Source organism: Scyliorhinus torazame, chromosome 1 (genome assembly GCF_047496885.1).
Source record: "Scyliorhinus torazame isolate Kashiwa2021f chromosome 1, sScyTor2.1, whole genome shotgun sequence".
NCBI classification, from domain to species: domain Eukaryota; kingdom Metazoa; phylum Chordata; class Chondrichthyes; order Carcharhiniformes; family Scyliorhinidae; genus Scyliorhinus; species Scyliorhinus torazame.
In genome coordinates this window covers 157,029,467-157,054,200 of record NC_092707.1, presented here as the reverse complement: position 1 = coordinate 157,054,200, position 24,734 = coordinate 157,029,467, and the positions used below count along the sequence as shown (strand labels likewise).

Sequence of the window (24,734 nt, the reverse complement as noted above, 5' to 3'; positions counted from 1 at the left end):
CAGTCCCTTTAAGTGCGCGAACACTTGGGCCCTCTTAACCGGCCCATTCAGGCCCCTCACATTCCAAGTTATCAGCCGGATTGGGGGCTTCCCGCCCCCCCACCCCCCTGCCGACTAGTCATCTCCTTTTCTAGGCCAGTCCCGTGCCCGCGCCTCCCGCACTCTCCAGTCCCCCAGACGGGGGGCCCCCCGCCCCGACCACCTCTTCTGTTTCCAGTTCCCCATCGGCCAATGCAGCAGCAACCCTGTCCCCCCCCCTCCCCCCCTCCCCGCTAGATCTGTATCTAGCTCTTTTGCTCCCCCCATAACACTCCCGTAAGTCAGCTGACTCCTGCTGACCCCGGCCTCCCCCGCCGTCCCATTAACCGCCTCCCCCCCCCCCCGTGTGGGAATCCCCCCTCCCCAGCAATCAGTGTGCGCTCCTCCACCCCCCCCCCCACCCCCCCCCCCCCCCCCCCCCACCCCACCCCCCCGCTCCATCCTTCCCTACCGCGGGAAAAAGCCCACGCTTTCCTGAGCCGGCCCCGCCCCCCCTGGCGCCGCTCCTGTTGCGGCCTTATCTCAATTCCCCCATCCCCGGGCATCCCTTCCCTCCAGCACCGGCGCCCACATTCTCTCACAGTCTCCCCATCAGATCTCTTCCCCTATCCCCATCCATTGCCCCACCCGTGGAACATTCCCTACGCATAGCTAAAACCCTGTATACAACCGACATCCCCCCCACAACCACAAACCCTCAGTTTGAGTCCAACTTTTCAGTTTGAATAAAGGTCCAAGCCTCCTCAGGCGTTTCGAAGTAGTGGTGTCGATCCTGAAACATGACCCACAATCGCGCTGGCTGCAGCATTCCGAACCTCACCCCCTTCCGATGGAGCACCGCCTTGGCCTGATTAAAACCAGCTCTCTTCTTTGCCACCTCTGCACTCTAGTCCTGATACATTCGGACCTCCGTGTTCTCCCACCTGCTGCTCCGCTCTTTCTTGGCCCATCTCAAGACACATTCTCTATCCACGAAACGGTGAAACCTCACCACTACTGCCCTTGGCGGCTCGTTAGCCTTGGGTCTCCTCGCCAGGACCCGATGAGCCCTTTCTAGCTCCCAGGGGACTCGGAAAGGCCCCCGCACCCATCAGCGAGTTGAGCATCGTGCTCACATATGCCCCGGCATCGGTCCCCTCCACTCCTTCAGGGAGACTCAGAATCCGAAGATTCTTCCTCCTCGACCTGTTCTCCAGGTCCTCGAATCTTTCTGCCCAGCTCTTGTGCAGCGCCTCATGTGTCTCCATCTTCACCGCCAGGCCCAAGATCTCATCCTCGTTCTCCGTGGTTTTTTCCCGCACCTCCCGGATCGCCGCCCCCTGGGCCTTCTGGGTCTCCACTAACCCCTCAATCGCCGTCAGCATTGGCGCCAGCACCTCTTCCTTCAGCTCCTCAAAGCAGCGCCTGAGAAACTCCTGCTGCTCCTGCACCCATGCCACTTGATCTCCGCCCGCCGCCATCTTGTTTTTTCTCCCTCGCACTTTTCGCTGCTCCAAAAACGCTTTTTTGACCGCTCCGCTCCTGGTCCAATCCATATACTATGGGGGGTGGACCTTGCTATCACCTTCCCACACTGGAAGTCGTCGAAAAATTTCTGTTGGGGCTCCTCTGGAAAGCCCAAAGGTCCGTTTTAGCGGGAGCCGCCGAATGTGCGGATTAGCTCCGCATAGCCGCAACCGGAAGTCCAATTTTTCCAATTAAGGGTCAATTTAACGTGTTCAATTCACCTACTTTGCACATCTTTGGGTTAGTGGGGGTGAAACCCACGCAAACATGGGGAGAATGTGCAATCTCCATACGGACAGTGACCCAGAGCCGGGATTGAACCTGGGACCTCGGCGCCGTGAGTCAGCAATGCTAACAACTGCGCCACCGTGCTGCCCGTTCACAATTCCCTTAAGGTTAATGTGCAGGTTCAGTCAGCAGTTAAGAAGGCAAATGCAATGTTAGCATCCATTTCAAGAGTGTTAGAATACAAGACCAGGGGCGGGATTCTCCCCTACCCGTCGGGGCGGGGGGTTCCGGCGTAATGGAGTGGCAGGAATCACTCCGGCATCGGGCTGCCCCAAAGGTGCGGAGGTCTCCGCACCTCTGGGGGCCAAGCCCTCACCTTGAGGGGCTAGGCCGGCGCTGGAGTGGTTTCCGCTCCGCTGGCTGGCGGGAAAGGCCTTTGACGCCACGCCAGCCGGCGCCAAAAGGTCTTCGCCGGGCGACGCATGCGCGGGAGCGTCAGCGGCTGCAGGGGAGGGGGTCTCTTCCGCCTCCGCCATAGTGAAGACCATGGCGAAGGCGGATGAAAAAGAGTGCCGCCACGGCACAGGCCCGCCCACGGATCGGTGGGCCCCGATCGGGAGCCAGGCCACCGTGGGGGCACCCCCCGGGGTCAGATCGCCCCGCGCGCCCCCCAGGACCCCGGAGCTTGCCCACGCCGCCTTGTCCCGCCGTTCAAAATGAGGTTTAATCCACGCCGGCAGGAGAGGGTTGACAGCCGCGGGACTTCGGCCCATCGCGGGCCGGGGAATCGCCGGGGGTGGGCCCGCCGACCGGCGCGGCACGATTCCCGACTCCGCCGAATCTCTGGTGGCGGAGAATTCGGGACACGGCGGGGGCGGGATTCACGCCCGCCCCCGGCGATTCTCCGACTCGGTGGGGGGTCGGAGAATCGCGCCCCAGGTATGTACTTCTGAGGCTGTATAAGGCTCTGGTCAGACCCTATTTGGAGTGTTGTGAGCAGTTTTGGTCCCTGTATCGAAGGAAGGATGTGCTGGCCTTGGAAAGGGTCCAGAGGAGGTTCACAAGGATAATCCCTAGAATGAATAACTTGTCGTATGAGGAACGTTTGAGGACTCTGGGTCTGTACTCGTTGGAGTTTAGAAGGAGGAGGGGGGATCTTATTGAAACTTACAGGATACTGCGAGGCCTGGATAGAGTGGACGTGGAGAGGATGTTTCCACTTGTAGGAGAAACTAGAACCAGAGGACACCATCTCAGACTAAAGGGACGATCCTTTAAAACAGAGATGAGGAGGAATTTCTTCAGCCAGAGGGTGGTGAATCTATGAAACTCATTAGTCTTTAAGGCCAAATCACTAGTGTCTTTAAGACAGAGATAGATAGGTTCTTGATTAATAAGGGGATCAGGGGTTTTGGGAAGAAGACAGGAGAATGGGGAGAGAAAATATCAGCCATGATTGAATGGCGGAGCAGAATCGATGGGCCGAGTAGCCTAATTCTGCTCCTATGTCTTATGGTCTTATGGGAAACTGAAAGGTGTTCTGGATGGACTAAACCTCAGGGTTCTGAAGGAGATAGCTGAGGAGATTCTGGAGGCACTGGTTGTGATCTTTCAGGAATCACTGGAGGCAGGGAGGATCCCACAGGACTGGAAAATGGCTAATGTAACATCCCTGTTTAAGAAGGGAGGCAGCAGACCGGAACCGGTTAGCCTGACTTCAGCTATTGGTAAGATTTTGGAGTCTATTATTAAGGATGAGATTGCGGGAGTACATGGTAAAGTAGGGTTAAGTCAGCACGGCTTTGTCAAGGGGAGGTCATGTCTGACAAACCTGTTAGAATTCTTTGAGGTGTTAACAAACGGATGTGATCTGTTTGGATTTCCAGAAGGCCTTTGACAAGGTGCCATGCAGGAGGATGCCAAATAAGATAAGAGCCCGTGGTGTTAGTGGCAAGGTACTGGCATGGATAGAGAATTGGCTGCCTGGCAGAAATATTGAGTGGGGATAAAGGGATCTTTTTCAAGATGGCAGCCGGTGACTAGTGGTGTTCTACAGGGGTCAGTGTTGGGACCACAACTATTCATGGTATACATTAACGATCTGGAAGAAGGAACTGAGGGCATTGGAGCTAAGTTTACAGATAATACAAAGATATGGAGAGGTACAGGTAGTGTTGAGGAAGCAGAGAGGCTGCAGAAGGACTTGGACAGGCTAGGAGAGTGGGCAAAAAAGTGGCAGATGGAATACATTGTGGAAAAGTGTGAGGTTATGCCCTTTGGTAGGAAGATTAGAGGCATAAACTATTTTCTAAATGGGGAAATACTTCAGGAATCTGAAGCACAAAGGGACTTAAGAATGCTAGTTCAGGTTTCTTTAAGGTTAACATGCAAGTTTATTTGGCAGTTAGGTTAGGAAGGCAAATTTAAAGTTAGCATTCGTGTTGAGGGCTAGAATACAAGAGCAGGGATGTGTTGCTAAGGCTTTGTAAGGCTCTGGTCAGACCCCATTTGGAATATTGTGAGCAGTTTTGGGCCCTGTATCTAAGGAAGGATGTATTGGCCTTAGAGTGGGTCCAGAGGAGGTTCACAAGAACGATCCCGGGAATGAAGTGCTTGTCATATGAGGAGAGGTTGAAAACTCTGGGTCTGTACTCGATGGAGTTCAGAAGGATGAGGGAGGATCTCATTGAAACTTACAGAGTACTGCTGGGTAGCGACATCTTTGGCATCCCCTCCCACTTTGGCCTCCCTGCTGTCCCTACACCAAGTCACCCTATGCCTCCCCTCTTACCTGGTCTCTGCCTGGATGTTGCCCGCACTCACCTTGCCTCGTCTCCCTCCTGCCCTTCTCTTCCTCGGCAGAAGAGGTCCCTCCAGCGGACTACCTTATCCCCATCAGAGAAGACGCAGAGGACCAGTGCCTTGCAAAGGACGGAACACTGTTTTGCAATCATCCGTAAAATTTTCCAGGAAAGTCCTGAAATGCTCCACGTCACACCTCAAATGCTAAACAATAACTAGGAAATTCAAGCTAAAATCCACAGCTCTGAATTCTCTTATCACAGAGAAACTGCTGCTAATCTGTGAGCCTTTTATCCTGCTTTGGATGAGGAAATGCAAAAAATCTGCCCGTGCAATTAGTTTTTAGCCCAATGTAAAATCGCTTGATTGGATTTTTAATGGTCTTAATTGACCCTTTAATTGTTGGCAGGTGTGCATCTGATTCGTCCATGTGCCCACCGACCTCAATTGTGCAGTGGCGTTGGGAAACTCTCCTGATGTCTTCTCACAATATTGTATGTATTTCCACGTCGGCCGCCACTGGTCCCAGACATGCGAACTCTGGCCATTGTCCACGACATCTCTCTGAACTTAACTGTCTTCAAAATATAAAAATCTTTTGTGTCCTCTATTGCTCCCACTCTTGGACCAAATTAAACTTAATATTTCCCAAGTTTACTTATGACCATTCCTCAAGTTGCAAATGCCTTCTTACCTCCCTTTGAAATTCAACAGCTAAAATTCCCAATCCTGACTCATCCCTAATGGAAATTTCTACCCATGTTGTGTTTATTTGTAGAACATCCATCTTGGCCCTATCACTTCAAATGCCTGCTTTTCACACTTAACCCCTTTGATGGTCCCAATTCCATAGACATTCTGTTCCTAGCTTAACTAAATTAGTCACACACACACACAGCGTTTCCACAGACCAACACCATATGCCGGGCAGTACGGTAGCACAGTGGTTAGCAATGTTGCTTCACAGCACCAGGGTCCCAGGTTCGATTCCCGTTTGGGTCACTGTCCAACGTTCTCCCTGTGACTGCGTGGGTTTCCTCCGGGTGCTCCGGTTTCCTCCCACAAGTCCAGAAAGATGTGCTGTTAGGTAATTTAGACATTCAGAATTCTCCCTCTGTGTACCCGAACAGGCGCTGGAATGTGGCGATTGGGGCTTTTCACAGTAACTTCATTGCAGTGTTGTTGCTAACTTTTGGTTGGCTCTTAAATGTTGCTCGTTGTGTCTTTACTTAATTTGCTCTGTTTCTATAACCTTTGCTCTAGAGTCGCCAGGTATCTTTATGATACCACCACGAGGTTCAAGTTCAAGTGCTGATCAATAACTCAATACACCAGTTAGTAAGCTTCAAATCAAAACACATTTATTATACACAGGCAATCACTACTCATGCATAAAACTCTACTTACTAGACTATCTCTAACACGAAAAGGCCTATACTTAGATTTGGAACTGGCCCACCAGGTCAGGGGAACAAATGGCCTTTCGTTCGATTCGGAGTCTGCAGGATTCAAAGCTGGTATGGACTGGTAGCTAGGAGCGCCTATCTCGTAGTGTGCGTTGACTGGAGACTTACTTGGTTGGTTCAGCTACTAGGCAGGTCACGTTCAAGGGTTGTTTCGAGCTGCTGAGAGACCCTGCCAAGAAGGACAAATTGAACTTGGGGACTCTACTTTATAGTCCCCAGGGGCTTTGCGCCCTTTTGGGCGGACCCTGTATCTGTTTCCAAGTGATTGGACTACGTTCCGATCACTTGGATCAATTTCTCCAATACTGGAGCTGTTCCCTGATCGCTGAGTGGTTCCTACGTGTCCGTTGGCCTTCCTTTGTCTTGGCTCCTGCTGGCGCCGAGGAGTCTGGCTTGGCCTTGTTTACCTTAAATGTTTCCAATTGTTCCTGGGGATCGCTCATTAATATGCAGATGGTTGTCAGTTTCAGTGCTGTCTGGGTTTCTGCAAGTTCTAATACACAGGAAACTTTGCACCTGCTTGTTTTTCCTGGCTTGACTGAATTTCCCTGCATTCTTTGCGGATCTCCATTTTAAGTCGGGAAGTGGCCAACCCAGGTGGCTACAGTGTTAATGTAAGCCTAGTTGTGAAAATAAAAGATTATTTTTTTAAAATATCCTCAAGAATATTAAAATAATAACATTTTCATCACAACACAACACATGGAATGGATTAACAGGTTGGCTCTCTTTTCTCTTTAATAATAATCTTTATTAGTGGCACAAGTAGGCTTACAAGTGACCCAAGCCTGGAATCGAACCCGGGTCCTTGGCACTGAAACAACGACAAGTATCACAAAAGAAGATGTGAATAATGTACCAGAAGTTCTGAGAAGCACAAGTTTTAGTGAGCAGCTGAAGGAAATTAGTATTAGTAAAGAAATGGTTTGGGGGAAATTAATGGGATTGAAGGCGGACAAATGAAATGAAATGAAAATTGTTTATTGTCACAAGTAGGCTTCAAATGAAGTTACTGTGAAAAGCCCCTAGTCGCCACATTCTGGCGCCTGTTCAGGGAGGCTGGTTTAGACTTTCAGAAGGCTTTCGACAAGGTGTCACATACCAGTTTAGTATGTAATGCTAAAGCGTATGGGATTATGGGTAGTGTCTTGAGATTGGTAGAAAGCTGGTTAGCAGACAGGAAACACAAAGCTGGAATAAATGGGTCATTTTCTGATTGGCAGGCAGTGACTCGTGGGGTACCGCAGGGATCTGTGCTAGGACCCCAACTGTTCACATTATATATTAGTGATTTGGATGAGGGAAGAAAACGTATTATCTCCAAATGTGCAGATGATACAGGTTGGGTGGGAGGGTGAGCTGTGAGGAGGATGCAGAGATGCTTCAGCAGGATTTGGACAGGTTGAGGGAGTGGACACATGCACGGCCGGTGCAGTATAATGTGGATAAATGTGAGATCCGTTTCGGTAGCAAAAATAGGAATGCAGATTATTATTTGAATGGGTGTAAATACTCAGCAAGACCTTGGTGTCTTCGTGCATCAGTTGCTAAAAGCATGCATGTACAGCAGGCAGTAAAGAAGGCAAATGGTATGTTGGCCTTCATAGCGAGAACAGCAATTGAAAAGGGCATTGGCGAGGCCACGCCTGGAGTATTGTGTTCAGTTTTGGTCCTTATCTGAGGTAAGATGTTCTTGCTCTGGAGGGAGTTCAGCGAAGGCTTATCAGACTGATTCCTGGGATGGCGGGTCTGCCATCTGAGGAGAGACTAAATCGGTTAGGAATATATTCATTGGAGTTGGGAATAGTGAGAGGGGATCTCATAGAAACTTACAAAATCCTAACAGGACTAGACAGGGTAGATTCAGAAAGAATGTTCCCGATGGTGGAGGAGTCCAGAACTAGGAGTCATAGTTTGAGGATAAGGGGTAAAACCTTTTAGGACTGAGGTGAGGAGAAATTTCTTCATCCAGAGAGTGGTGAACCTGTGGAATTCACTACCACAGAAAATAGTTGTAATTTCAAGAAGGAATCAGATATAGCACTTGGGGCTAAAGGGATCAAGGGTTATAGGGGGAAGGCGGGATCAGGATATTACATTTGATGATCAGCCATGATCATAATGAATGGTGGAGCAGGCTCAAAGGGCCAAATGGCCTCCTCCTGCTTCTATTTTTATGTTTCTATCTGCGGCAGAAGGGGATAGAAGGTTACATTGATAGATTTAGATGAGGAAAGATGAAATGAGGCGACAGCAGAGCATAGAGACTAGCATGAACTGGTTGGGCTGAATGGCCTGCCGCTATACCATACGATGTAATCCAAGAGCAAACATGTATTATTCATATGATGATTTAGAGATGGACAAAAGATCATTGGAATACATAAGATGGTGTATTTTTTTCCTTAAGGGGTTACCCAGCTATTGCCCTGCTTATTTGAATTTTCTAGATTCAAGGCATTTTGTAGCATAGGGGACCATTCAGCATTCGTGCCTGTACTGGCGCTCTGAAAAAACACTTGACTTAACACGTGAGGCAGCAGCAATCTATTTCCCTTTTAAAGGCAACTTCCACTATTATTTCTTGGAGGACCTGCCATGATCCAACAAATTACGGAGTTAAACATATCTCCAAACTTCTCCCTCTGTTCTGGTTATGATCTGAAATTAATTCTCTCCAGTTGCCCAATAACTGACCACTGGAAATAGGATTTACCAATTAATTTTGTCATAACCCCTTTCTAACTTTAAAGGCCAATTTTTTTTCTCAAAGTTAATCTCATTGCCTCTCAAACACAATTATACTGTCTGTCTCAATGCCCCCTTCACAGTCATTTATTTCAAACTAATAGCCTTTTTTCCAAGGGCGAGGGAGTAAAGCTTTACACTTGAGAATTCTAGACACACACAGCACACCAGGGGGCATATGTGTGGAGAGTAAGGTAGGGTCAATATTTCATAGGACTCTAATGAAAGATTATTGACGAGAAATGTTAATCCTACATTCATGTTTCCCCACAAATTACCGTGTTTCCAGAACTTTCTGTCTTTAGGTCAGATTTTCAGCATTTTGCTTCACATAGCCCTTCTTCTTAGATTTCACAACGTTTGACTCACATCCCTCTTTGCCATTGTGAACATTTTATTCCTGGGTAATGTTACCACTTCCCTTTCACAAATTTTTTCTTGACCAAATAACATAAACTAGCCCCAACCTCGCTCACTTGAGGAAGATATATATTCCTGATAACTGGAATTTCCCCTTTTGATACACAGTCTGAGCCTGGAAGAAGTCACTGCCTGGTCTCAGTCCTTTGAACAGCTCCTGAAGCATCGAACTGGAAGGAACATTTTAATGGAATTCTTACAGAGCGAACACAGTGATGAAAATATTCTCTTCTGGCTTGCTTGTGAGGAACTGAAACAAGAAGATCACAAAGCTACCATTGCGGAAATGGCAAAATCAATATATCTGGACTATATTTCAATTCTGTCTCCGAAGGAGGTGAGTGATGTGTAAATGAACTGGGGCATGTAAATGCAGATGACACATAAAAGAGGGAATTAATACCTTTTAGCCACCTCAATACGTTCCAAGTGCTCTCCCATCATTGAAGTGCAATCACTGATACACAGCATGGTAGAGATAGGCAACTTGTGCACAAGTTCCCACAAACAGCAATATAATAACTAAGCAGATTCAAATTATGTTTGTGGAGGGATAAATATTCACCAGTACACCAGGGATACTTTCATACTGTTCATAGAATCCCTACAGTGCAGAAGGAGGCCATACGGCCCATTGAGTCTGCACCGATCCTCTGAAAGAGCAGCCTAGCTAGGCCCCCTCCCCCTCCCATCCCCTCCTCCCCCTCCCACCCCCTCCTCCCTTCCCCCTCCCACCCCCTCCTCCCATCCCCTCCCCAGCGTTGGGAGGCAGCTACCCACTGTGCCTACCATGCCGCCAGTGTTCTTCAAATAATGCCGTGAAATCTTTAACATCAACCTGCAAAATTAGATGGGCCTTTGGTTTAACAACTCATGTGAAAGATGGTGATTCCAATGATGCTGGACTCCCTCAATATCACACTGGGAATGTTATCAAACACTGTTTTCAAGTCTCTGGAGTGCAATTTGAACTCAATCTTCTGACTTTGAGAGAGTGCTAGCACCTACTCACAGCTGCGATATTGCTATGCCTCGCTTTCTTTTCCCATTATGTTTTACCTCAAATTTGCTTCTCTTCTGTGCTGAAGGAGTGAACTCCTGCTGGACACAGTTCCATTTACACCTTTTCTCACTTGGTACCTCACCCGAGAGGTCATTTTTGGGCAGTTTGCAACGCAGGTAACAAACGCTCCCAGGTCTCTTTCTTCTTAACACTCACTTCAGATTTGTACCATTAAATATATATTCCATTAAGTATATATTTAATTTCCTCAATCTTCTTACCAAAATCTTATCACCTCACACTTTACTGCATTCAATTAGTTTGTCATGATTCCAACATAGGAACACAGGAGAAGTTGGTAATTAATAATAATTTTTATTAGTGTCCCAAGTAGGTTTATATTCAGGCAGCACGGTGACGCCGTGGTTAGCACTGCTGCCTCACGGCACCGAGGACCCGGGTTCGATCCCGGCCCCACGTCACTGTCCATGTGGAGTTTGCACATTCTCCCCGTGCCTACGTGGGTCTCACCCCCACAATCCAAAGATATGCAGCATAGGTGGATTGTCCACACTAAATCGCCCCTTAATTGGAAAAAAAGGAATTGGGTATTCTAAATTTATGAAAAGAAAAAAAAACAAGTAGGTTTACATTAACACTGCAATGAAGTTCTAGGAAAATCCCCTAGTTGCCACAGTACAGCACCTGTTCAGGTACACTGAGGGAGAATTCAGAATGTACAATTCACCTATCAGCCCTTCGAGCCTGCTCTGTCATTCAATGAGAGCACGGCCAAACTCCAATTTTTAAAAATGTATTTTATTCCAAACTTACTCAAACAAATACAAAGACATAAATAATCCGGGGAACACACTCCCCAACTCACACTTTTACAGTTTTTCCCCTTTTTCAACACCCCCCTGCCGTGACGAACAACTCCTTAAAAATGGCCCGAACAATCACCACAGTGCCTCAAAGCCCCTCAATTCAAACTTAATTTTCTCAAACTGGAGGAAGCCATATAGATCCCCTAGCCAGACCACCACCCCAAGCGCCACCATTCCAGCAAAAGAGGCGAAGGCCATGACATCGGTCTTCCTCCCTTCAACCAGCTCGGGCTTTTCCGATATCCCAAAAATCGCCATCGGGTCCAGCCCGACCTCAACCCTTACAATCTTTGCCTGCTTGCCAAACACTCCCGCCCAGTATCTGTCAAAATTCTCACACCCCAAAACATATACACGTGGTTCGCTGGTCCTCGCCCACACTTCTCACACTCGTGAAGAATCCACTCATCCTCACCCGAGTCATGTGCATCCTGTGTACCACTTTAAATTGTATTAAACTCATCCTCGCAGGATGAATTCACCCTACACAATGCCTCACTCCATACTCCCCAACCCATCTCCCCACCAACTCCTCCTCCCATTTCTCCTTGATCCTACCCTCCCCATCCACATCCGGAAGCAGCAACTATTCTAAAAGGGCATATTTCGGCAGCCTGGGAAACCCTTTCCACACCTTCTGTGCAAAGTTCCTTATTTGTAAATACCTAAATTCACTTCCTTGTGTGAGCTCTCCCTTCTCCCGCAGCTCTAGACTTGCAAACCTCTCTTCCAAATACAAATCCCTCCCCCTCACCAGCCCCACCTCTCTCCACTTCCGGTACATACCGTCCACCTCCCCCAGTTTAAATCCGTGGTTCTCACACAACAGTGTTAACACTGACATCCCCACAATCCTAAAATGACACCTCAGCTGGTTCAACATTTTTATTGTGGACTATACATCCGGGCTTTCAGTATATCCTCTCCGTGTCAACGGCAGCACCGTCGTCACCATGGCCCTCAGGATGGACCCCTGACAGGACTCTTCCTCCATCCTAACCCAACTAACCCCTTTCCTTCCCACCACCGCCTCACTTTCTCCACATGCACTGCCCAATAGTACCGTAGCAAGCTCAGTAACACCAACCCCCCTTTCTGCCTCTGCAGCAGTGCCCTCTTCACCCTAGAAGCTCCCCCTTCTCCCTGCCCATTCAAACTCCGAAATGACAGTGTCCATCTTCCGAAAAAAGGCCTTTGTAATGAAAATCGGGAGCGTCTGGAATATAAATAGGAGCCTTGGCAGGACATTTCACCACTTGGACCCTCCCCGCCAGCATCAGGTGCAGTGTATTCCACCTCCTAAAATCCTCCTTTTTCTCCACCACCAACTTTGTTAAGTTCCACTTGTGCAATGTCACCCACTCCCCCATCATCTGGATCCCCAGACAACTAATAAGAAGAATCTTTATCAGTGTCAAAAATACACTTACATTAACACTGCAATGAAGGGACGGCACAGTGGCGCAATGGTTATCACTCTGCCTCACGTTACTGTGGCCCCGAGTTCGATCCTGGCTCCAGATCACTGTCCGTATGGAGTTTGCACATTCTCCTAAGATTGCTTGGATCTCACGCCGCCCCCCCCCCCTCCCCCCCCCCCAAACAACCCAACCCAAAGATGTGCTAGGTGGATTGGCCATGCTAAATTGCCCCTTAAATTTGAAAAAAAAGAATTTGGTACTCTAAACTTACTTTAAAAAAAACACTGCAATGAAGTTACTGTGAAAACTAGTCGCCATACTCCGGCACCTGTTCGGGTACACAGAGGGAGAATTCAGAATGTCCAATTCACCTAACAAGCACGTCTTTTGGGACTTGTGGGAGAAAACCGGAGCTCCCGGAGGATATTTCTGGCTACCCTAAATGTCAGCCCCTAAATTAACTCCCCGACCTGACTCATTCACCGGGAACGCCTCACTTTTCCACACGTTCAACTTATAACCCAAGAAAGCCCCAACCTCTCCAATAGGCTCATAATCCTCCCAATACTCTCCAACGGGTCTGACACATATAATAGCAGGTTGTCCGTGCACAGCGACACCCGGTGCTCCCTACTCCACCTCCTAATCCCCTGCCACCCCCTTCAGGGCCATCGCCAAGGGCTCTATCGCTAGCACAAACAGCAGTGGCGACAGCAGACATCTCTGCCTCGTTCCCCTATGCAACCCAAAACACCGTGAGCTCATCTCATTGGTCCGTACACTTGTCACCGGGGCCATGTACAACAGACACACCCATGCCACAAACTTTGGTCCAAATCGAAATCTTCCCAGAACCTCAAACAGATACTGCCACTCCACCTGATCAAATGCCTTTTCTGCATCCATAGACAACACTACCTCCGGTACCTGTCCTCTCGATGAGGTCATGATCGCATTCAATAGCCACCTTATATTACACAAGAGTTGCCTGCCCTTCACGAAGCCCATTTGATCGTCTGCAAACACCCTGGGACGCATCCATCCATCCTCCCCGCCACTAATTTAGACAACACTTGCACATCTGCATTCAACAGTGATGCGGACCTGTATGACCCACACTCTAACAGGTCCTTCCCTTTCTTTGGTATTCGTGTAATCGTCACCTACGTCATTGTCTTGAGAAGCTCCCCCTTCTCTAGCGCCTCGCTAAATGCCCCCAGTAGGTGTGGTGCCAGCTCCGCCGCAAACCCCTCATGAAATTCCGCCAGGTAACTGTTCGGCCCCGGGGTCTTCCCTAACTTCATCCCTCTTATGCTTTCCATTGCCTCCCTCAGCCCTAAAGGCTCCTCTAGCGCCTGCCTCCTCTCCTCATCCAGCTGTGGGAATCCCAGCCCATCTAAGAACCCTCCATATCTCCATCCTCACCCCTGGATCTGCCCTGTACGATTCCTCATAATATTCCCTGGACGCCTCATTTATCCTCCCCGGATCCGACACTTCCCCGCCGCACCCTCAAGATTTCCCTGGACGGGGCCTGCCTCCGTAGCTGGTGGGTTAGCATGCAGCTCTCCTGCTCTCCATATTCAAACTGCAATGCCCTTCCCCTCCGTGGCTGACCAACCTCCATTCCTGTCATCAACCTGTTGAACTGCCCCAGTAACGTCTATTTTTTCGCCAACCTCGCTATGGTGGGGGTCCTCGAATACTCCTGTCCACCTCAACTATCTCACCCAATAATCATTTGTACTCCACTCTCCTTTTCCTGTCTCCATGCGCCTTGAACGAGATAATCTCCCTCAGGAACCTCGCCTTCAACGCCTCCCAGAATGTGGCTGCCGATACCTCCCTATTTGGTTCAACTCCATGTAGTCCTTAATCACTGACCGCAAAAAACCCTGTCAACTAACAGCCCCTAGTCTAACCTCCATTCCGGCCTCTGCTCACGTCCTCAACTAAATCAAACCTCCAGCCAGTGCGGCGCGCGGTACGAGTTTACTATCCTCGCGTACGCTGCCCCAATACACCCACCAACACCTCCCGGCTCACCACAAGAAAAAATTGATTCTGGATTATACTTTGTACACGTGCAAGAGGAAGGAGTACTTCCTCTTCCCCGCCGCCCAGGTTCTTGAAATCACCACGGGTCCATCATTCCCATCCTTTTCATAAACCCTCCCACCTCGTTCGCCATCTGCAGCCTTCCCATTGACCTGGGGCTTGATCTGTCCACCCTCGTTTCCAGCACACACTTAAATTCCCCTCCCATAATCAACTGATGTGTAACGAAGTCTGGAATCGCTCCCAGCAGCCCCCTCACCAACCCCACATCGTTCCAGTTCATAGAATCCCTACAGTGCAGAAGGAGGCCATTTGGCCCACCGATTCTGCACAGGCCTTGGAAAGAGCACCCTACTTAAGCCCACATCTCCACCCTATCCCCGCAACCCTATTATCCCACCTAACCTTTTTGGATACGAAGGGACAATTTAGCATGGCCAATTCACGTAACCTGCACAACGTTGGACTGTGGGAGGCACCCAGAGGAAACCCACGCAGACACGGGGAGAAAGTGCAAACTCCACAGTCACCGGAGGCCAGAATTGAACCAGGGATTGAATTTGGTGCGTATACATTCACAAGTACCACCAGCGTCCCCTCCAACACCCCGCTCACTATCACGTATCTCCCACCCGGGTCCCTCATTTCCTTCGCACTCACAAACCCTGTCTTTTTATTCAGCAAAATGGCCATTCACGCGATTGCAAGTCAAACCCTGGGTGAAATACCTGACCCACCCATTCCTTTCTCAGCCTAACTGATCCCTCACCCGGAGGTGCATCTCCTGCAGATAGGCCATCCTCGCCTTCAAACTCCTTAGGTGCACCAAGACCCGAGATCTCTTCATCGGTCTTTTTAGCCCCCGTACGTTCCATGTTATGAGCCTTACCGGAGGCCTTCGTCTCCACTCCTCTCTACTGTCTGCCATCCTCCCCTAACAATTCTGTCCCCTTTAATTTCACCCTATACCGGGCCCATTCAAGATGGCCCCCTTCTCCACCCATGTCCACACATCTCCTCCAAAACATTGTATCTTCCTCCGCCCTGCTCCCCCTCAGCCATCCCCCGTGGCCATCTGTCCCACCTCATTTCCGTTCACCAACATTACCTGCCAGCTCCTGCCCAAAGGCTCTTCCTATCTATCCCTCCCCCCACCCCCTCCTCCTTGATCTGTATTTGTATTGTGTATTTTATGTTTGCCCTATGTACTTTCTTTTCATGTGCAGAATGATCTGTCTGGACAGTATGCAGAACAGTACCTTTCACTGTAGCTTGGTACACGTGACAATAAACAAATCCAATCAACACTCCATCGAGCTTTTCAGGGGTGCAACCGCTCCTTCGATCAGTCTTCCTGCATTTCCTTTCTTTGTTGGCGAAACACCGCTCTAAAACGGCATCTTTCCGATTGCTACTGCGCCATAGCTCTTTTCCAGTTCCTTGGCCAGGTCTTTCACCTTCTTCTGCCAGGTCTGATAACCAGCAGACATGCCACTCCCTGGGGAACCTCTCCTCCACTTTCCTGTCACAATTCTCCCATTTTAGAGTAAAAATAACTCAGATGTACGCCTTCGAGTCAGAGCTGCCCTGTGTGCCACCATTCACTCCGTGGCTGCCACAAGTCCGCTGATCTCTTCTTCATGGCCTCAAATCCACCTCCCTGTCAGATTCCAGAATCCTTTCACCCATTTTTAAAAATCAGAAATATATCTTTCTCCTTCTTGAAACCATTTAATGATTCAGACCCCACTGCACTATGGGGCAGCGAGTTCCTTAAATTCACCACCCACTGGAGAAGTTGTTCCTCATTTAGTTTTAAATGTACCATCTCTCAATCGATATCTGTGACCATTTGTTCTAGAATGTCCCACTAGAGGGAACATTTGGTCTACGTTTACTTTATTAATCCCTCTTAGTATTTTTATATACCTCGATCAGATCCCCTCTCATCCTTCTAAACTCCAGCGAGTATAAGCCCAAACGGTTTAATCTCTCCTCATACGTCAACCCTTTCATCCCTGGAAAGAATCTGGTGAACCTCCTCTGAACTGCCTCCAATGTCACCACATCCTTCCTCAAATAAGGAGACCAAAATTGGACACAATATTCCAGATAACACCCTGGGTGCGATTCTCCGAAATGGAGACCAAGTGTTTTACGACGGCGCGAAGCGGGCGTGGGGACTATCGATTCTGGCCTCCAGCCTCCCTTCTCGGCGCCAAATGGGCGCCCCGCCAACCCGCGCATGTCCAACTTCTTCAGCGCGCCGACCCCGACGCAACATGGCATGGGGGTTCAGGGGCCGGCTGCGCAACAAAGTAGGCCCGGGGGGGGGGGGGGGGAAGAGACTGGCCCGCCGATTGGTGGGCCCCGATCGCGGGCCAGACCCCAGCGCCCCCCCCCCCCCCCAGTGAAGGAGCGCTTTTCCCTGCCCCACAGGCCGACCCCCGACCCTACGCGCAGAGTTCCCGCCGGCTGCGAGCAGGGTGAACAGCGCCAGCGTGCCTCTGCCGTTTCCGCTCGGCCCATCCAGGCCGGAGAATCAGCGGCCCGCGACTGGCGCCGCGCCAAATGGCGCCGATTCTGCGCACCTCAGAGAATCGCACGCCAGTATTGGGGCAGTGTGGCATGGTTGCGGCGATTCTCCGGCTCGGCACGGGGCTGCTGCACGTTGGGGCGGTTTGGCTTGTTTGCGGCGATTCTCCGGCCCAGCGTGGGGCTGGGAGAATCGTGCCCCCTATACTTTTGCAACAACACCTCTATACTTTTATACTCCTGTCCTTTTGCAATAAACGCTAAAATTCAATTTGCCAATTTTATATTACATGCTGTACCTGCATACCTACTTTCTGCAATTCATGAACAAACACACCCAAATCCCTCTGTCCAGACGCATTTTTAATCTGCTTTCCATTTAGATGATAATTTGCCTATTTTTTTCAGCCAAAATGGATACTTATCCACATTAAACTCTATCTGCCAAATTTTGGCCAATTATCCTAGCCTATCAATAGGATCCATCTGTAAACTTTTTTATCTCCTCTTCACAGCCTGCTTTCCCACCTGTTTTAGTATCATCCACAAATGTTGCTATGTGACACTCTGTCCCTACTTGCAGATCATTTATATAGATTGTAATTGGTTCAGTCCAAGGACTGAACCCTGCGGCAGCCCGCTAGTTTGTTTGCCAGCCAGAGAAGGACCCATTTATCCCGATCCTCTGCTTGCTGTCAGTCAGCCAATCCTCAATGCAATCTAGTACTCCACCCCCAATCTCCTGCGATCTCACCTTCTGGATCAGTCTTTTATACAGCACCTTCTCAAATGCCTTCTGGAAGTCTAGATATACCACATCCACAGGTTCCCCATTATCCAATTTGCTGGTTACATCCTCAAAGAACTCGAGCAAGTTTGTCAAACATGACATCCCTTCATAAAATCATGCTGACAATGGTTGATTGAGCTTTATCTTTCCAAATGTTCAGTCATCTGCTCCTTAATGATTGATTCCAGCAACTTCCCTACAAGAGGTCAAGCTAACCGGTCTATATTTTCTTACTTTTTGCCTCTCTCCCTTTTTGAATAGGGGTGTCACATTAATGTGTATCCAGTCAACCGGGACCTTTCCAGAGTCCAGGAAATTTTGAAATATCAAAACATCGCAAAATGTCGGATTTGTAGGTACCTAAACCCTTCCTCCTGCGCCAACCCGTACTTCTCTCCCAGCTCCTCCAACCTCCCAATTCGTCCCCCCAGGAACAGATCCTTTGCTGCCCAAATCCCCCTCTCCTCCCACCTCCGAAACCTTGCATCCATCTTCCCCGGCTCGAACCTACAATTCCCCCTAATCGGCATCGCCCCCGATTAGGCCCCCAGCTTAAAGTGCTGACTAAACTGACTCCAGATCTTCAAATGTGCCATCACCACCGGGCTCCCCAAACACTTACCGAAGGCCATCAGGAACGGCGCCGTTGCCAGCGCCCTCGACCCTGAGCCCTCCTCCATCTTATCGCACCGGGACTCCCCCCACCCCGCCCCCAACTACCCAGCCATGCACCTTCTCCGCGTTCACCGGCCAATAATGAGAAGTTTGGGTGGCCTAGTCCAGTCCTTCCCCCCCCCCCTCCCTCCTCTCGTCCTCTCTGCCGGACCACCCTCCTATTCCTGGCTACCTTCTCTCCCCCCCCCCCCCCCCAAATAAATGAGGTGACCACCTTGTCCACATCCTTGAAAAAAGATTTGGGTAGAAAGACCCGCAGGCGCCGAAATAGAAACAGAAAACCTGGTTGCACATTCATTTTAACCGGTCGCACCCGGCCAGCCAACGACAGAGGGCGGTTGTCCCATCTTGCCAAGTCGGCCTTCACCCTCTCCACCAAGGTAGTTATATTATATCTTCAGAGTCTCCCCCCCCCCCCCCCCCCCCCCGCCACCTCCAATCACACGTCACCTGCACGCTCAAGTACCTGAAGTGGGTTGCCAACCGACACAATGACAGCCCTCCGCCCCCACCACCCTGGGACAATATAAAATACTCGCTCTTACCTAGGTTCAATTTATCCCCCGAGAATCACCCGAATCTTTGGAACAGCCCCATTATATTCCCCACCAATGTACTTGGCTCTGAATTGTACAATAGCAAAACCTCTGCGTGCAAGGATACCCTCTGTTCCATCCTCACTCTCAATTTCCCCTTGCACAACCCCAAGCTCCTTGGAGCGATGGCCAGCAACTCTATCACGAATGCAAACAGGGGGAACATAGGACACCCCTGCCTATGCAGAGCAAAACACCCCAAACTCACATTGTTTGTGTGAACACTCGCCATCGGCTCCCTATACAGCAGCTGTACCCACGCCGTGATCCTCGGCCAGATCCCAAATCTTTCCAGGCTGTGTTCCCCATTATTACCTCGCCTCTAAAGGGCCAACATTTACTTTTAGCTATTCTCTTCATCTTTATATACTTATAGAACTTTTTGGTACTAGTTTGTTTTCTGCTAATTTCTGTTTGTAGTTCATCTTAGCTCTTTTGATTTAATTTTTAGTAGCCTTTTACTGAACTTTAAAGTTCTCCCAATTCTCCAGCTTGTCATTAGCTTTTGCAGTATGGTAATCCCTAGTTTTTGCCTTTTCCCAACCATTTCCCCGGCATGTCTATGTCCTCATGAAGTCTATTACATTCCTCATGGTTTACTATATTCATCTGCAAATTTCAATGTTGTACCCTGCAATCCACGTCTTTCAGATATGTGTAAAAATAAGTAGTCTGGTACTGAACCATGGTCTCCCTCCAGAATGAAAAGTCAGCCACTTGTCCCAGCTCTGTTTTCTAACACATTGCCAATAGAAATGCAAGATCTTTCATTCCTCCTTCCCTGCTACAGCAGCTTCAGCACTGAAGCAAGTCTGTGGCTTTGGAATGTCAGTGTCACTGCAAGGCCAGCATTTAATGCACACCCATAATTGGCCTTGCAGGAGCCAAGAAGGTGAACCATCTTCTTCAACTGTTGCAGTCAGTGGTGTAAATGCACCCACAGTGTTGCAAGGGAAGAAATTCCATGATTTTTTTAACCCAGCAATTATAAAGGAATGGTGATATATGTCCAAGCCAGGACAGTGCATGACTTGGAGAGAAACTTGCAGCAAGGCAGGTCCCTGCTGCCCTTTTGGATTGGATTTGTTTATTGTCACGTGTACCGAGGTACAGTGAAAAGTATTTTTCTGCGAGCAGCTCAACAGATCATTAAGTACATGAGAAGAAAAGGGAATAAAAGAAAATACATAATAGAGCAACACAACATATACAATGTAACTACATAAGCACTGGCATCGGATGAAGTATACAGGGTGTAGTGTTAATTAAGTCAGTCCATAAGAGGGTCATTTAGGAGTCTGGTAACAGTGGGGAAGAAGCTGTTTTTGAGTCTGTTCGTGCGTGTTCTCAGACTTCTGTATCTCCTGCCCGATGGAAGAAGTTGGAAGAGTGAATAAGCCGGGTGGGAGGGATCTTTGATTATACTGCCCGCTTTCCCCAGGCAGCGGGAGGTGTAGATGGAGTCAATGGATGGGAGGCAGGTTCGTGTGATGGACTGGGCGGTGTTCACAACTCTCTGAAGTTTCTTGCTGTCCTGGGCCGAGCAGTTGCCATACCAGGCTGTGATGCTTTCTGTGGTGCATCTGTAAAGGTTGGTAAGGGTTAATGTGGACATGCCAAATTTCCTTAGTTTCCTGAGGAAGTATAGGCACTGTTGTGCTTTCTTGGCGGTAGCGTCGACGTAGGTGGACCAGGACAGATTTTTGGAGATGTGCACCCCTAGGAATTTGAAACTGCTAACCATCTCCACCTCGGCCCCGTTGATGCTGACGGGGTGTGTACAGTACTTTGCTTCCTGAAGTCAATTACCAGCTCTTTAGTTTTGCTGGCATTGAGAGAGAGATTGTTGTCGCTATCTTCTTCTTGGCAGTCTTTTCTTCTGGGCAGTCGAAGTTGTGGGCTTGGGAGATTCTAATCGAGGTGTCAGGCTGCTGTGTGTTTAGTGTGTGGAAAGCTCCCTAATTTTGCCACAAGCCCCAGATAATAGGGAGAAAGACTTTGCTGGGTATGGGCCTAAAGGTCATTGGCAGGTGGTCTGTCCTTATTATCATAATTGTATCAAACTGTTCAGCAAAATTAAGTGGCTTACTAGGCCATTTCAGAAGGCAGCTAAGAATCAACCACATTGCTGTGGGTTTGGAGTCACAAATACACCAGAACAGGAAAGGATAGCAGATTTCCTTCCCTAAAGTCATTAGTGAACCCAGTTGAAAGCTTTCAATCTGATAGTTATTGGGGTGGATATAAATTGGTATCTGTTATAAAGGTAGGTGTGGAGTACATTCAATTCATACATTATTTTAAAATTAACAAAAGGAGTTTGAACTGTTCAAGTCTCACAAACAGCTACTCTCAGACAATATGATCTTTTCCAAAAGGGGTCTGTGATAGCATCGCCCCGCTTAAAAAAAAGTGTATTCTGGCAAAGTGTAAAAGTTCACAGCTGAGGTTTTCTTTGTCTAGGTCAGCATCGATGCAAGTGTGCGAGAGACAATCAACAACAGCATGGCAATGCCAACAGCAGACATGTTTGATGAAGCACAGGTGCAGATATACGCACTGATGCACAGGGACTCCTACCCAAGGTTCTTGAATTCACCAATGTACAAATCCCTTCTGCAAAACTTAACAGCCTCAGGCAATGCTCTGGACTCGTAACTGTGACAATCACCCCAGCACTGTGCCCAACACCAAAAACCGAGGCGATACAAAGGACTATGAAGAATCAAATCCTCAGGCCTCCTGTGAGGATCCTTCACACATTTCTTGAAGCAAAACGTGACCATCAATCTCTCGCCAAAATGCACACCACTTGCCTTACTGATAACATAGACAAGGGTGTTATGTCCAGTGCGGTATCAGAAACCCTCCACAACTTGCTGATCTACCTAGAAAGAGTGGAGACTTCAACACTCACTCACTCCTATCAGATTTGAACAAGGATGTTGCCATTCCCACAATGTCTAGGTCCAATCCAAGATGAGCAAAGTTGAGTCTTGTTGAAAGGTACTGCCCTGGATGATAACCCATCTTTCACTTTCAAATATCCCATTCACTTGTTTTGCAATTGGATGTTTTTATTTCAGGTTTCCAGTTTTGCAGTTTTACTTTTCATCTCGTTGGCCCTCTGTCTTGCAAAGCTTCCTGAGTATTTATGAATGGACAGTTTAATGTTTCTGGTGGCTAAGTAGTTAAAATCATTGTCTCAATAAACTGTTTTGTAGAATTGATGGACATTGTTTTAGAGATGATTGGTCATTTTAACTCATCCTGCTGATTGTTTTCTATATTTATTTATTCAGAGTTGCTATATAGTTCTGGCACTTTTGGAGCACCAGCAGGCATCTAATTATAGCTGGGGCTACTAATTAGAGCCCCAGTCCAGAGACTTGGCCATTTAATCTGACCTCCCAGTGCAGCACTGTTAGAGGTTCTGTCTTTTGGACGAGGTATTAAACCAAAAGTAACCATGGTTATTCATGAAGGCCCCGACTTCTCAACCTTGCCCAGTCGATTTCAGCGGGAGCGGTGCGCAAGTGATTTCTGGGAGGTAAGTTTATCCTTTAAAAACACTTACCTTCACAGGAACAGGCCAGTCGATTTCAGCGGGAGCGGTGCGCAAGTGATTTCTGGGAGGTAAGTTTATCCTTTAAAAACACTTACCTTCACAGGAGCAGGCCAGTCGATTTCAGCGGGAGCGGTGCGCAAGTGATTTCTGGGAGGTAAGTTTATCCTTTAAAAACACTTACCTTCACAGGAGCAGGCCAGTCGATTTCAGCGGGAGCGGTGCGCAAGTGATTTCTGGGAGGTAAGTTTATCCTTTAAAAACACTTACCTTCACAGGAACAGGCCAGTCGATTTCAGCGGGAGCGGTGCGCAAGTGATTTCTGGGAGGTAAGTTTATCCTTTTAAAAAAACACTTCTTTTCTGTTTTATTTTTTTCGACCCGCGGACTTCTGGGAAGACCCCCCGCCCCCCCCCCCCCCCCCAACCAATAAATTCTGGTGGAGAGGAAACCCGAGACACTACACGTGTAGTGTCTCCCACCCGCCCTCCTCCTCTAACCTAATAATAAGACCCATTGGTGTGAGGTAAGTGCCATATTATATTATTATTATATTATATTATTAGCATTGTGCAGGTCAAGGTTCGGAGGTGGAGGAGCAGTCTCTGTCAGGGAGAGAACCTGAGAACATCTAAGACACTCAGAAGGTAAGAAGGTAAGGAAGTGATTTTTACTCATTTTTACTTTTATACCTTTTTCAAATTGTGTGTGTCGGGGGGAAACTGAAGTGACATCACAGAAAAGCTGTGACCTGAGTGGCTGGTTGGGAATCAACACTAAATTTAAAAAATTAAGCATTGGTAACTAATTAAACATAATTACTTAATTATAATTTAGAGGGGTATCTAAGCCAGAGATCGGAGAGTACTATATTTAGCTTTCGCATTTCTATTAGAAATCGAGTGCTAGGAAACAGTTTTTTTTAAAATATGTTTTATTGAAATTTTTTTCCCAAACAACAATTTTTCCCCTCTTACAAAGCAAACGCAACAATAACAATACAGACATTTTTAACAATACACAAGTAACAAAACCCCTTTATCTTTGACCTAAACTAAACTAAACCCCACCCCCCACCCCTTCCCCCTGGGTTGCTGCTGCTGGTCACCTGTCTTCCCTCTAACGTTCCCCTAGGTAGTCGAGAAATGGCTGCCACCGCCTGGTGAACCCTTGAGCCGATCCTCTCAGGGCAAACTTTATCTGCTCCAGTTTAATGAACCCCGCCATATCATTTACCCAGGCCTCCAGTCCAGGGGGTTTCGCCTCCTTCCACATGAGTAGGATCCTGCGCCGGGCTACTAGGGATGCAAAGGCCACAACGTCGGCCTCTTTCGCCTCCTGCACTCCCGGCTCTTCCGCAACTCCAAATAGAGCTAACCCCCAGCCTGGTTTGACCCGGGCCTTCAACACCCGCGAAATAACTCCCATCACTCCCTTCCAATACCCTTCCAGTGCCGGGCTCGCCCAAAACATATGTGCGTGGTTTGCCGGGCTCCCGCCACACCTCCCACATTTGTCCTCCACTCCAAAGAACCTGCTCAATCTTGCTCCCGTTATGTGTGCTCTATGTAGCACCTTAAATTGAATCAGGCTAAGCCTGGCGCATGAGGAAGAGGAATTTACCCTGCTTAGGGCATCAGCCCACATACCCTCCTCTATCTCCTCCCCTAGTTCTTCTTCCCACTTTCCTTTTAGTTCGCCCACCGACTCCTCCCCCTCTTCCCTCAGCTCTCGGTAAATCTCTGACACCTTGCCCTCTCCGACCCACACCCCTGAAAGCACCCTGTCCTGTATCCCGTGTCGGGAGCAACGGAAATTCCCTCACCTGTTGTCTCGTAAACGCCCTCACCTGCATATATCTCAAGAAATTTCCCCGGGGCAACTTATACTTTTCCTCCAATGCTCCCAAGCTCGCAAAAGTCCCATCTATAAATAAATCTCCCACCCTCCTAATTCCCAACTGGTACCAGCTCTGAAATCCTCCATCCATTCTTC

At 48.6% G+C, this 24,734-nt stretch overlaps 1 protein-coding gene across 1 annotated transcript in view; it reads left to right on the top strand.

Annotated features, from left to right (window-relative positions):
* Positions 1–22,404, top strand: part of LOC140415539 (regulator of G-protein signaling 17-like) — a 42,678-nt gene extending 20,274 nt beyond the window's left edge. The window contains exons 4-5 of the mRNA XM_072501063.1: positions 9,318–9,546; positions 21,638–22,404. Of these exons, the coding sequence (XP_072357164.1) occupies positions 9,318–9,546; positions 21,638–21,832 (424 nt within the window). The 3' untranslated portion in view covers positions 21,833–22,404. The remainder of the gene's footprint in view (positions 1–9,317; positions 9,547–21,637) is intronic.
* The last annotated feature ends 2,330 nt before the right edge of the window (positions 22,405–24,734 follow it).